Source organism: Urocitellus parryii, chromosome 3 (assembly GCF_045843805.1).
Source record: "Urocitellus parryii isolate mUroPar1 chromosome 3, mUroPar1.hap1, whole genome shotgun sequence".
Classification (NCBI taxonomy): domain Eukaryota; kingdom Metazoa; phylum Chordata; class Mammalia; order Rodentia; family Sciuridae; genus Urocitellus; species Urocitellus parryii.
This window is the reverse complement of record NC_135533.1, coordinates 38,662,426-38,677,104: the sequence shown is the minus strand read 5'-3', so window position 1 is coordinate 38,677,104 and position 14,679 is coordinate 38,662,426. Positions and strand designations below refer to the sequence as shown.

Here is a 14,679-nt window from a genome sequence, read left to right as displayed (position 1 = left end):
GGTGAGAATATATTAATAACATTGAGAGTGAGAGAAGAGACCAGCTATTTTAAAGATAAGCAATAAATCCAAAAAGACATGTATATTTATAATAGGGGAAGAGTCTTATTTATCTATAATAATTCCTAATGATCATGATGAATAACCCTGTCAAGAAATTGTGTTCATTAAGTCACTTTAAGACAGATAAGTCTGTATTAAGTCTTATAAGATTTTCATTAAATATAAAATATACTTTCAGTCACTATACCCCTGCCCTTTGTTAAAGAATCATAGCCTACCACAGAATTTTGGGTTATTAAAAATACTTCAATGTAGGTTGCCAATAAGTTGCTTGTCATAAATGATAATAGATGAGAAAGTTGAACAAGCACTATTTAAAAATAGTAAGCAGGATAGCTTTCCTGTGTTGTTACCAATTTCTTAGGACATAATCACTTAGAACAAGGTCATGGGAGAGTATAAATCCACATGTTAGCATTCTTTATAATTTTGATTTTTTTTCTTCCTTGTCAGATCTGCTTTAGTCATTTTTTACCTCAATTTAGCAAAAAATGTTCTTCCAAAGAAGAGAAGCAGGAAGTGTCTGATCTCTTATAGATATTTTTTAAAATTCCCTTTCATTTGTGTTAGTTTCTTTGTCAAATCTTATAAACATTTTCACAAGGCTTTTTTAATTAAAATCAGTAATTTCTTCTATTAACTTGCCTGTGGGCAAGGAAACTCAGTTTATTGTAGTATGTTGCAAGAGAACAAATAGTAGGAATGCCACTGTGGTTGTTATTCAAGTTTTAGAACTCCTCCTTGTCCCTTGGGTGATCCTACTTAACAAATGAGGTTCTTAACTATTATAGGTACTATGTGGGGATATTATTCAGGGTTCTCCAGAGGGACAGAAGCAATAGAATATGTATACACATACACAGTGAGAGAGGTTTTAAGGAATTGGCTCCATGATTCAGGGGTTGCCGAGTTTGAAATCTGCACGGCATACTGAAGAGACAGGGAAGAGTTGATGTTGCAGCTTGAGTCTGAAGGTAGTATGGAGGCAGAATTTCTTCTTCCTTGGGCAACTTCAGTTTTTTCTCTTAAGGCCAGCCAGTGATTGGATGAGACTCACCCACATTCTAGAGGGCAGTATGTTTTATTCAAAGACTGCTGATTTAAATGTTAATTTTATTCTTAAAAACAAAAATAGAATACTTCACAGGGACATCTGGATTGGTGTTTGATGAAACATCTGGGTACCATAGCCTAGTCAAATTGATATATATAATTAATCATTTTCATGTAGTACATACTGGTAAAGCTTATACTGGCAAGATATCTTTGTGAATGCCCTTTACAAATAGTCTTGTTAAGATTCAAGAAAAGATTTATGAATGTTTTTATAAAGTATATAAGCTTGCAGAAGCAAATTACTAGCATGTAGTAAAACCTTATTAATTTGAAATTCATGATTATTAGCAACTCATCAAAACTGGTGAAGGAGGGGCTGGGGATGTGGCTCAAGCGGTAGCGCGCTCGCCTGGCATGCGTGCGGCCCGGGTTCCATCCTCAGCACCACATACAAACAAAGATGTTGTGTCCGCCGAAAACTAAGTAAAATAAATATTTAAAAAAAAAAAAAACTGGTAAAGGAATTTTTAAACAAATAACTGAAGACATATTAATCTGGAATATTTAAACATTTAAGAATGGTGACTTTTCTTGAGATCATCATTTTCAAAATCACTTTGAATATTTTTAAAAACATTCTGTAATGGTTTTACCATCTCAGTATTACTGTTACCTTTTACATTGTTGCTTTCAAAGCATATATATTATATTCTGTTTTCACTGGGAAACATTCTGTATCTACTATGGTCTTCATATTTATTTTTAACAGTTGTATAATCTTAAGTTCACTTTTTATACCTTTCTTTTTACTATTGTCCTTAATAAAATTTACAGTAACATTTCTTGTCAAAGAGTACAAATATTTCAGTGCTTTTCCTAAATATTTCCATTCTGTTTTAAAAGAAGTTATATTATTATTAAAATAATATTCAGATTATGTACCATACAAGCTAGCCACCTCTAAGCAAAAAGCTATTCACCTGGTAAACATGTTCTAATTGAAATAAGAGTAGATGGTGGTCTTGTCTCCTGACCTAGTTCTGGAAGAGCAAGAAAGAACACCATCATTCATATCCTAGCCCCTACATACATGCAGCATTGATTGCCTCCTCTTTCCCAGCCATACTGTACATCCCAGGGGTCATCTTACTTGTCCATTTACTGCTCTTTGAAGTCACATGTTTGTTCACTTCCAACTTTTATCCTAACAAGCTCATCTCATTGTCATTGTTATATAAAAGTGTTCACTTTTCACTCTTAAATTTCATCCTGATTTTAGTATTCTAATGTTATAAAACATTATGTCATTTTCCTCAGGCTATTATTGTCCTTAATTCTCATTGTGTTTGTTTACATGTTTAATTACATTATTGTTTGTGGTTTTATTCTAGTACTTAAAAACTTTTTAAAAAATTACTGCAGACTTTATATTTTATTTCAGTTATTTTTTTCTTTAGTATAAACTGTGGATCTCACATATTTGGGGTTCAGACTGTATGACTCAATACCAATTTATTTGAGTTTTTTTTTAATCGATGACTCAGAATACATCTAACTTAAAAGTTTATATATGTGGCTCACATTCTGTTCCTTTGTTCTTAGTTTAGTTTTGATTTACTATATGGTTCTGTATATAGTTTAATTTCTGATTTTATTTATTTTTCATTGTATTAGTTCAAACAGAAGCTTCTGCAACAAACAGAAGCTTCTGGCAGATGTTGATTACAATTGAATTAATGTAAATAAATTTGGACAACAAACATGTTTTCATTGCTTTGTTTTTCTGAAAAAAAATATTGGGATCTTCAAAACACATTTTATTTTTCAGAACTTTTTTGTATAGTTTTGTGTCCTTAGATAATAAAGGGATATTTCCTTATAATATGTTCTATCTATTATAAGCAAAAACTGTTAACAGTGAAACCATCATTTAACAACAACAACAAAAATATGTTGTTAGGTATACAGAAAAATAATAAATCATATTTTCTTATTTAAAGTCTAATTCAAATATTGTTAATTTCTACTACCATTCTGATTTTTCTTCATTTTTAGAAGTCTAGTCAAAATTTATTTTAACTCAACTTTCAACTTAGTCATTGGTTTACTCATCTTTATTAATGGCTTCAAATAAGCAAAACAGATTTCAGAATGATCTTAGTAGCAAGTATGTATACATGTACACACACACAAATGCACAAATATCAGTCCTTTTTGTGTCTTTCTCTAATCATGGAAGTAAATATTTTGAATAATCTTCTAAAATTATTAATGACTGATATAATGTAAAAGTTGTATTTGAGTGTGGTGAAATAGGCAGAGATGCCCTATTTGCTTCCTAGACTTTATTCAGTCAAATAACCTAGGTACTATTGCAAGGGGATATTACAAATAATTAAGGTTACTAAACAGTTGACACCTTCTTATATCCTAAACAGAGTACCAGCAAAGCCTGCCTAAACTTTTGACCTACGGAATTAGGTTTCAAAACTGTTTGTAATTTGTTACACAAAAGTAGAAAATGAATATGTATTGTCAATTTGTTTTCTATGTGAAGAACTACATTCATAGTATATTCATTTTACTGTGGTCAATTACATTGTATCCAAATTGCCACTTCTATATTAGATACAGTAAGCATTATTATTAAACACTCAGGCTGCAGAGTCAAACTTTATTTCAGTATCATCTGGTATCACTTACTGACTTTGGTGTATTTTTTAACTTCCCTAAGCTTTAGTCTCTCAGTCTACAAAATGAGAGTAACAGTATGTATCTACTCCTAAGAACTTTACATTCCTGCTTCAGAAGCCATTGCCATTGTAAGATAATGGTGATGATAATGATGGGAACACAAAGAATTTTGCCAGTAAGATCAGGAATCTGGATTTTCATCTGAAGCCATGGCTAAGTTCTTTCCACTTATTTTTTTTAGACCTCTTTCTGAACTCTGTATATGGAATTTCTGAGTTATCCTTTTGGTTTTCTTCAGATGTTTTTCTTAGAAATTGGATGTCCTTGTCTTTCTCATGAAAGCCCTATTCCCCTCTCTGATCTCAAAGTCATATGTGCTCTCTTAAAAAGAGAGTTTGCCAACAGAATAAATGTGTAAAAACATTGAACTAAAAAAAATCTTAATTATATAGTTATTATATGGTCATATTCTGTGTGCTTCTTCAAAAAGGGAATACATTTCCCACAAGTATTGGTTTAATTGACTAAAGAGTATCTTTTAAGAATATTTCATGAAATGTACTTTTGAGAAAAACTGTTCTTTCAGAGACAAGTAATTATCTTCATAGCTAATACCTGTTTTTCCTTGAAAGCTTTTCAAGTCTGATGTGGTAGGCAGAATTTTATTTTTTTCTTCTACTTGTGCATATTACTTATCACTTAGCCTGTAAGTAACCTTCAATCAGATCCACACTTGATCTCCCTCAATTTTGTTTTTTGTTCTTTGCTACCAAAATATAAAGAGGAAGCTGTCTGTTACATATTGTAATCAAAACTGGTCATCTTTAGCCAGTCAGAATTTCAGGGATTTTTTGATACATAGAGAAATATAGTGGGTTATATTTAAAAGACTACAGGTAAATTACTAAATAAATGAGGAGAAAGTAAAGTCTTATCTAGAGTCTTATTTAGCTATTTTTCCTACAGTTCTTTGAAAAAATGATTGAGACAAAAGGAATGGTTGAACTAATGATTTCTGTGTTATTCTAAGTATTTGGTAGTAAATTTTTACCTACTTGTCATCTGTCATCCCTAAAAGTGGGCATTAGAAAATTTTCTCACATGTTTGACTACAGTAAATCCAAGGAGTGACAGTGCTGTTTACATACTGATTCTCAAAAGTACATTTTCTTTTTCTTCTTTTTTAATCAGAAAGAGAATAGAAATCTTTTTTCCTTCCCCTTCTTCAAAGCATTAGGGGTAACAAATAAGGCCCAAATGATTTTTTCAAAGTATTTTACCCATAGTACATTTTGTTCAGGGACAACATTTTATGAAAACCAGACATATGAAGCAAATACATTGCTATTTTGGTCAAAGGGTATAGATATTGTAGCCTCTAACTAGCTCCCATATTTACCTTTGCTGACCCTTGCACAGACTCTTGAGAATTCTTCTGATTCTGTAGAGAACACTTTGTGTGGGTGGGAAGGGGACACTATTATAAATTACATACTTGGATAAACATTACCAGGTTCTCTTATGTAATAAGCAAAAAATTTTACTTAAGAGTTTATGACTCCCTTTTAACATGTCTTGTAGTTTGAAATGCTGCTGTTGATACTGTCAGCATTCCAGATAGAAAATTATGTGGGAAATAAATTCCTGTATTTCTTTCTTAAACTCCTTAACTAGCAGAGTGGGAATTGAGACAGGGGGAGTAAAAAAAAAAAAATATGATCATATACAGTAACTGATTAGAAAAGAGAACAAAAGACAATACTGAGTTAAAAACAGCATAGGGAATTTAAATAGAAAGCTTTACATATACTGGGATTTTTACCTTAAAATTTTTCCATAGTGTAGGGACTGGAGATATAGCTTAGTTGGTAGAGTGCTTGCCTTGCATGCACAAAGCCCTGGGTTCAATCCCTAGCACAGGGGGAAAAAAACAAACAAAAAAAAAAAAAAAAAAAAAAAACTTTTTCCACAGTGTAAATGGAAATTGTAAACTGAAGTTATAGACTATGAATTCTTAAGTTGTGAGTGTGTATGTATTCTAAAGTAATGCAGTTAAGATTCTCTGCATAAATTTGTCTAAAGAAAAAAGTGAAAATTGATTGAGGAATATAATTTTGTTAAGTTGTATTTAAGGATGACTAGTTTTCTTTGTAATTCAGTTTATTCATTTAAAAGCATTTTGAAAAGGGATTCATATACTTAGGACTACTAAAAATATTCATAGTCCAAAAATATTTAAGAACTGTTGACTTAAAGTACACATGGTTATATGACAGAAAGTCTTCTTTCAGAAGTCATATTCATTGTTATTGAATATTATTTGCTGGAAATCAGCCTAATTAATTTTGTTAAATAAATTTATAACTCTTGCAAAAAGTTTGTTTTAAAAACATTATTTAAGTAACAGTGAATATGCATTTCAAGGTAGTTCCTCTTTTGTTATTACAACTAGCACTTCTCTGTAGTTTTAAAGTTTAAGAGGAATTGATCTCAAGTTAGGTTCTGCATGTACACACACATTAAATGGAAGTAGAGTTTATCCATTTAGATTGGCTCTCTAGTTTTTTATAGATATCTTTGCCTTTAGCATACCTAATATTCACATAATAGTGTACCTTCATGTCAATGAACAATAACATTGCTTCTATTTATTTAAATATTCATTTATAACTATTGTGTATATTGTTTCAAACTGATTTTATGCTATTTAGACTAAATAGAACTAAAGAAGCATATTTAAAAGTTAAACTACAGTGTGTGCTAGCTGAGTATTCTAAACAATCTCTTAGACTGAAAATAACTTTAAAAATGCTGGATAAATTTCTTAAAAACATTAAATAATGGATAAAACCAAATTTCAAATGATGGCAGGAAACAAGAATGGTAAGCAAAACATAAAGCTGCTTTTACTCTGAGAGCATTTACACAAACAGGCAAACTTGATCTTTGTTTTATATAATCCCTTGATAAGAGTTAAATCTCCAAAGTAGTTCTTATCAAAAACCTCTTTCTCAGTTTGGTGATCCAGAAATAAATATATCCTGTTCACTCAGGGTACACAACCTGAGAAGTTGAAACCACAGAACATCCCAAGCACAAATTCACAGTTAAAATTCATATCCCCTGAGTGGTCCCCAAGACTTTCAACCATAGAAGTAAATGTGAATTATTCAGCTTGAAGAATTAGCATAAACAGTAATTCCTCAAGAAAAATAAACAGCTTATAGTAAAAATAATAATAATAACTATGAAACCTACATGGAAACAAGGTACCATGACCTAAAATCTGCAGAAGCAACAAACAGCAAGAATAGACCTATAAGGGATATCAGGATTATGAGTTTCATTTTAAACAAACAACAACAAAACTTTTTTAAAGAATTTCTTGAAAGTTTCTACAAGGAATAGAAACTGTACAAACTAGCCATATGGAAAGCCAAAATTAAAACAATTAAAACAATTCAGTATATGGAATGTACTGAGAAAAAAGTTTCTGAACTTCAAAACACTTATCCAGAATTCTACACAAACAAGAAAATGTAGTGTACAAAAAAAAATGTAAGTGGTTAAGGACAAAAGGTAGAATGATTTACACCTTTTTGGAGTTGCAGAGAGAAAGAAAATGAGAAAACAAAGCCTTAGAGAAAGAAATTCTAAGCAGATGCAATGATACCCCAAGGTAATCTCAGCAAGTTGGAGGATAAAATAGGAGGACTACAGATTTGAGGAGAGCCTCAACTAGTTCAGTGTAAGAGTGCTCCTAGGTTCGATTCCCCCATACCATCACCACCACCACAACAACAACAATTTCTAAAGATATAAATAATGCAGAAGTAAAGTCTGAGGTGAAAAAAGGAATGAAAAAGCCCAAATAAATAAATAAATGTTTTAATAAATATAAACAAGCATAATATACAACAGTAAGCGGTAACATCTTGAGAGACGTAATAGAATAAAATATACAAAAAGACTAGATAGTGGTTAACAGCATTTTAAGTGTCTTAAAGGTTTTATATAGCTTGGGAAAAGACCATGATTATTCAGTACAGGTATACATTTTTGTGTGATTAGCAGTAAAAGAATAGAATCAGTGTGAAATTTTCAAATGAAAAAAACCAAATTATTAAAAGTTAAAAACTAAAATGTATGTTAACTATGGCTATTCAGTGCATTCACCTCAGAATTTTTTTTTAATTCCAGTGCCCAAAATGAACTAAATGGACATTTCTCAAAAGAAGAAATAAAAATGGCCAACAAATATATGAAAAAATGTTGAACCTCTACCAGTTTAGGAAAATATACAGATCTTACACTGAGATCTAGGGATGGGGCTCAGTGTAGAGTCCTTCCCTAGCATGCATGAGGCTCTGGGCTCAATCCCCAGCCCTGCTTAAAAAAAAAAAAAAAAAAAAAAAAAACACCACATTTCATTTCACATTTCACTCCAATTAGAATGGCACTTATAAAGAATACAAATAAAAATAAATTCTGTCAAGCATGCTGGGAAAGGGGGAGCACTTATACGCTTTTTTGTGGGATTGTAAATTAGTGCAACCAAAAAATGGAGATCAATATGGAGATTCCTCAAAACACTAGGAATGGAAGCAGTATATGACCTAGCTATAACACTGCTTAGTAATTATCCAAAAGAACTTGTTAGCATACTGTAGGGATACATGCATACCAAAGTTTATACCAGTATAATTCACAATAGCCACATATGGAACCAACCTAGGCGCCCCTCAACATATGACCCTATAAAGAAAATGTGACATATATACACAATGGAATTTTATTCAGCCTTAAAGAAGACCAAAATTATATCATTTTCAGGAAAAAGGATGGAACTGGAGAATATTGAGATTAACCAGACTCAGAAAATCAAGGTCTTATGTTTTCTGTCAAATGTGGAAGCTAGGAAGAAAAAAGGAAAGAAAAGGAACCTCATGAAAATATAAGAGGCCAGTAGATTAGAGGAAGGGTAATCAGTGGAGAAAGTAAGGAAAAATAAGGGGTGCGTAGAAGAATGAAACACATCAAATTATACTTTGTATTTATATGAATAAATTATAATGAATCCCATTTTTATGTATCATTATAATGCACCAACAGAATGTATTTTAAGAAGAATCCTAATGCCTGATTCTAACCAAATTAAGTCAAAATCTGGGTGATTTGAAAGCTCCCAGCGTGGTGAGAATTTTTTAAAATGTTAAAGTATGGACTCATACCCCCCCACCCTGCAGCACTGGGGCATGAACCCAGAGTTTGGGTTATTTTGTTCATGTTAGGCAAGAGCTTTAGCCCTGAGGTATGTCCCCAGGTGTTTTTATCTTATTTGTAATTTTTTAAAATTTTTGAAACAGGAGCTTACTAAGTTGCATACACATTTAGAAAACAAATCAAATTACAAAAAAGATACTATATCAAAACCAAAGCACACATTTCCCAAGAATGTAATTTTAATTTAATGTAAAATTAATGTACACTAGGACTGGAGTTGTGGCTCCATGGTAGAGTGCTTGCCTAGCATGTGTGAGGCACTGACTTTGATTCTAGCACCACATAAAAAAATAAATTAAGACATTGAGTCCATATCCAACTAAAAAAAATAATGTACACTATAACAGGTTAAAATTATATCTCAATAAAGGCATAGAATGGATTTGATAAGATGTGATATTTATTTGTGTTAAAGCAAGCCAAAAGGAAAAAAACCCTCACTAAGCATAAAAGGAATTGCTAAAACCTTATTGAGTATGTTCTCCCTACAGTAGTCATTATGCTTAATCTTAAAACTCTGGAATATTCCCTCTGAGAGTGGCATAATAGTAACCACTTGCTTGCTTCTTCTTATTAGAAGTTCTGGGCAAAGAAGTGAGATAATTATATGGGTAGATGGACAGATAGGAAAGGAAGAAAAAAATAGATGTCTTAGTGTTGTAAAGACATAAATTCTCCCCAAGTTATCTTTAGACTTAGTGCCACACTAATCAGAGCCCCAATGGATTGTGTCAAAGAAAGGTATACAGCAACAAAGTTAAGTTACAGAAGCACAGACAGATCTCACAAACATAATATTAAATTTAAAAAGTCACCAAAGCAAATGTGTAGTGTGAAACTATATTATTTAGGCTTTCTGTCATAGGTAGTTAAGACTATAAAAGGAAGTCAAGGAAATGTTTATCACTAAAATCAAAATAGTGACTACCATTATGGGTCAGGGTAGGAGGTATCATCAAGGAGAATCATGCTTCTAGGGTGTAGGCAGTGACTTGGGTGGTAATTACATGGATGTTCACTATGTAACTGTTCTTTAAACTGTGTATTTGTGTTTTGTGCATAGATAAAATCAAAGAACTGAACTAAAGAATTTGAAATGGAATAAGTAAATTACTGAGAATTGATAAATTAAGCTAATCCATGATGTTAAGTACTTGGTGACTGTACTGTAATGTTGAATTAACTAGTATAATTTAAACTATGCCATTCGGATAGAAAGTTAAGAAGCTTTAAAAAAAAAAAAAACATCAAATTTGTTGCTACTCGGTTTACTAAAATCCATGGTGTAGAATTAGTGTGAAACAGATTCTGCTTTTACTAATTCTCAGGACTATCGTTACTAAGTGGACTACAGAGATTGTATCTATAATGTGATAGTAATTATAACAATATCTATCACTTTTTGAGTACTTAAACGTATCAGGCATTGGGTCAAGCACTGAGTTTATTATCTCAATTAATCCTGCAAAAATTTCTCATGTGTGAGTTCCATTATTATCTGTGTTCCACATTGCATAATAAGAGACAGAATTGGGTTTTATTCTGTTTCTGATTGTAGAACTCCTGTTTTTAACCATACCTTCAAGCAAGAATGAGATCTAGCAGTATATAGTATCACATACATTATAGATTTTTCATTGATTCTAACTAGCTATAATCTGGATATTCAAATTTATGAAAATGCTGCAGCATCCTAGCTCTGTGCCAAGTATTTCTCTGGTATCTATTTATTGGACCTTTTGCTCGAGTGTAGCAATTTGTAATCTATGCCACAAAAGATCACTGGCCTCTTTCATCCTTGGAACTAGTGTAGTGTGGTATTTCAAAAACCTTTTTTTTTTTTTTTTTTTTTTGTGGGAGGGAGTACAGGGGACTGAATTCAGGTGCACTAGTGGGGGTTTGAACTAAGGGGCAGTCAACCACTGAACCATATCCTCAGCCCTATTTTGTATTTTATTTAGAGACAGTGTCTCACTGAATTGCTTAGTGCCTCACTTTTGCTGAAACTGGCTTTGAACTCCTCCAGACTCAGCTTTCCCAGCCTCTGGGATTACAGGTGTGTGCCAACATGCACAGCTACAAAATTCAATTTGATATCACAAATTATTTTTTTTTATAGCCTTCATCCAAATTACATATAATGACCTTCCTTCAGATTGGTGCAGTACAGAAAATTACCTCTTAAGTTTTATGGGCAACTCTTATCATTGGGAGAGTTTCTGGCTATTCCTTACAGAAACTCACCCTCCTCTGGGTCAAATTAATGACTTATGTTAAGAGCCTTAAAAGTAAGGCCCACTTTGGTGGAATTGCTGTTTTTCTTACACCCTCATAACCCCTTTTCAGATAAGTTCTTAAATAAAATTACATTCTATTTGCAAAAATATTTTTAATTGCCTCATATTTTTATGGTACTATACAGTGTTATATACGATATTAGAGATTTTTTAAAAATAATTTATAATCAATAGCTAACTAGGATCATTTTTCTAAAATGTTGAAACATCAAGCTGTTGGTTAAAAATGAAATCCCTACTTATTGCATTTCTTCTCTGAAAAAAAATTATGTTTAGCATATAGTGTTTTGACTTACAATGTGTTTTCCAGGAAGCTACCATTTGTATTTTAACATCTCTCTAAGGTAATATGCTAGCCAGGGTACCAGGAGAGAAGCTGGGTAGGTTCTGTCTGCTCTTTAGTCTCCAAAGAGCTGAGATTATGCTTTTACCTAATTATTTATATTTCTTTGTTTTCCAATGTGTATTCATGAATTTTTTTTAAAAAAATTGTTAAGCATCAATTAAATTGGCGTATGTTCAAAATTGGCATATTCATAATATTGTTGCTTTATTGTCTGAGCATTAGGACTGCAGGCTTGGGAACAAAAAAATCCACTATTTTCCTTCATCCTTATTTGAAACTAGATAGAGCAATATGAAATTTCATTTTGGCTAAATTTGCTACCTCTTTTTTTTACACTATTTTTGGAAATGAGAAAAACAAAAACTCTTGCATATAATAAAACTTTTCCTAACGTACAAAGTAATACTTCATTTATGTTCCTTTCATTGGGCCTTTTAAATCATTGAGATAAATGAATGTGAAATCCAAAAACCTTGTTATGTTTACTACTGAGAATTGATTTGTAAATGGATACATTCCTCTACAAAGATAATTGTAAAAATTGATATGGCATATGATATTATGTTTAAATGCAAAAGCAGACATTGGAATCCATTGTTAGGATCCAGTGCTAGGTATTGAAGCCAGGCCCTCATACCTGGTAGGCAAGCACTATACTACTGAGCCATAACTGCTAAACTGTTCCCCAAGCCGTATAGTGGTGGTCTTCTGTTATCCCAGACATTAAAGAGACTTCAAAAATCAAGGCCCCATCTCACTTTTTGCCCCTTTTTCAAATCTAATATTTTTCATTTAAAATGTTATTTATGGTAGCATATAATAGACATTGTTTTATAAATGAATTAAAAAAATTTAGGCCTATTTTAACTTCAAATATGGTAACTGTTGATAGCTAAAGCCCACACAAAGAAAAGCTATTTGGGACCCTCCTCCTGAGACCAAAATATTAAAGAATCAATAATCTACATGTTCTGTTTTTTTTTAACTCAAGTGTTTGTATTTTTTTATATTTTATTTTCAAGTTTGCCTTTTATAATGTGAAGTATCTTTTTGTAGGTTGCTACAAGCCTCAGGAAAGATCAGATTACTTGATGTTGGCAGCTGCTTTAACCCATTTTTGAAGTTTGAAGAATTTCTAACTGTTGGTATTGACATCGTACCTGCTGTAGAGGTATGTGTAGTTTTGTTTTGAGACTTCAGTATTTTGCGTTTATATTTACAAACTAAAGCACTGTCTTTACATTCCTAAAAATAGAAAATATCTATTTCCTGTTTACCAGTTGATAAGAGATATTTTCCATTCAAAATTAAATATATATTATATGAAAATGTTTGAGCATTTAATTAACCAATATTAGTGTAACCAGTACTATATTTGTCTTTCCTTGCATATCTAAATAGCCATAATCTGAAATGACACTGTTTTTAGTTAGCTTTGTGTCACTGTGACCCAAAGACCCCACAAAAATAATTTAGAGGAAGTAAAGTTTATTTTGGCTCATTGTTTCAGAAGTTTGTTTAGTTCATAGTCAACTGACCTGGGCCCAAGATGATACAGAACCTCTTGGTGGAAGTGTATGATGGAGGAAAGCAACTCAGGACATGACAACTAGGAAGTGAAGAGTTTCGCTTACCAAGAACAAAACGTAAACCCCAGAGGCACCCCTAGTGTCCTACTTCCTCCAGCCACATCCTACCTGCCTACAGATACTGACCAGTTAATCCTTATCAGTGAATTGATTTACTGATTAGATTACACCTATCATAGTCTACTAATCATTTCACCTCTGAGCATTCTTGCATTGTCTTACACATGAGCTTTTGGGGGACACCTCATCTGAACCATAACATATGCTTTTGTAATATCTGCCTTTAAGAAAGTTCAGTAGCTAATAAGGATTAAGATACACATAATGTTTTGGGCTTTGCATTTTATTTTATTTGATTTTTTTAAGTACATATCTTTCTGAAATGTACTGTATTGAAGTGTCATTATGGAATGGTAGAAACAGGCAAGATCACTGGAGTCAGCCAAAAATTTTATTAAATTTTTACGTAAGTATATGAAAACTACTGCATATAGACTGTTTTCTCTACTTTTAAAGAGCTGTGAGAATAAATATCTAACTAAAACTTGGCTTGACGCTATGTTTATCCTCAATAAGTGATAACTATTATTCTCCTCTTTGAGAACATTCCTTCACTTTGTGACACTGTTGCTTCAGTTTGGTGAAGCAGGATCACCTGCCTATTAGGTTAAACTTTTTTTTAATTTTATTCATATGATGCCAGAAACTTCTGTTAAGGGTATTTTTTAAAGGTAAGAGAATCCAGAGCAGGTACTTCCCTTATTAGAAAAGAATTTGTTATTTTTCCTCAGCTACAAATTCATAATATTTGCCATTTTACATTTAATACAGCTCTAGGCATAAAAAAAATATTACAAATTGCCTTTTAGTTTTGATGGTGGTCTGGAGAGAGAACCCTGGGCCCTGCACATGCTAGGCAAGTACTCTAACATTGAACTGCACACCCAGCCCACAAATTACATTATTGATGTTATAAAGAGAATATAGATTATTATATTTATATTATGTTATATCATATTATATTTATGGATTTTCCCCCCAACTGCTGTATTTCTAGCACCTAGAAGAGAGGATGCTACATTAAGTACACTCTAAATAAAAGAATGGAATCTTACTTGCAACCTACATTTAAATCTCACTACCACCATTTTCTAGTCTCTATATTCTTATCTGTATAATGGGGTTAATAATGTACCACATTTCATAGGATATTGTTTTGTTTTGTTTTGTTTTGTTTTGTTTTGTTTTGTTTTTGAGAAAAGTGTTTAAAGTGCCTAGCAAAGAATTTGTTATAAAGTGAGTGCTAAATAAGTGCTTACTTTATTGAAAAGTTTCTGCATGAAGATTCAAC

At 32.0% G+C, this 14,679-nt stretch overlaps 1 protein-coding gene across 2 annotated transcripts in view; it reads left to right on the top strand.

Annotated features, from left to right (window-relative positions):
• Positions 1-14,679, top strand: part of Samtor (S-adenosylmethionine sensor upstream of mTORC1) — an 84,577-nt gene that overhangs the window by 52,958 nt on the left and 16,940 nt on the right. For both annotated transcript variants that reach the window (XM_026380903.2, XM_026380904.2), the window contains exon 4: positions 12,796-12,910. In XM_026380903.2, coding sequence (XP_026236688.2) covers positions 12,796-12,910 — 115 coding nt within the window. The remainder of the gene's footprint in view (positions 1-12,795; positions 12,911-14,679) is intronic.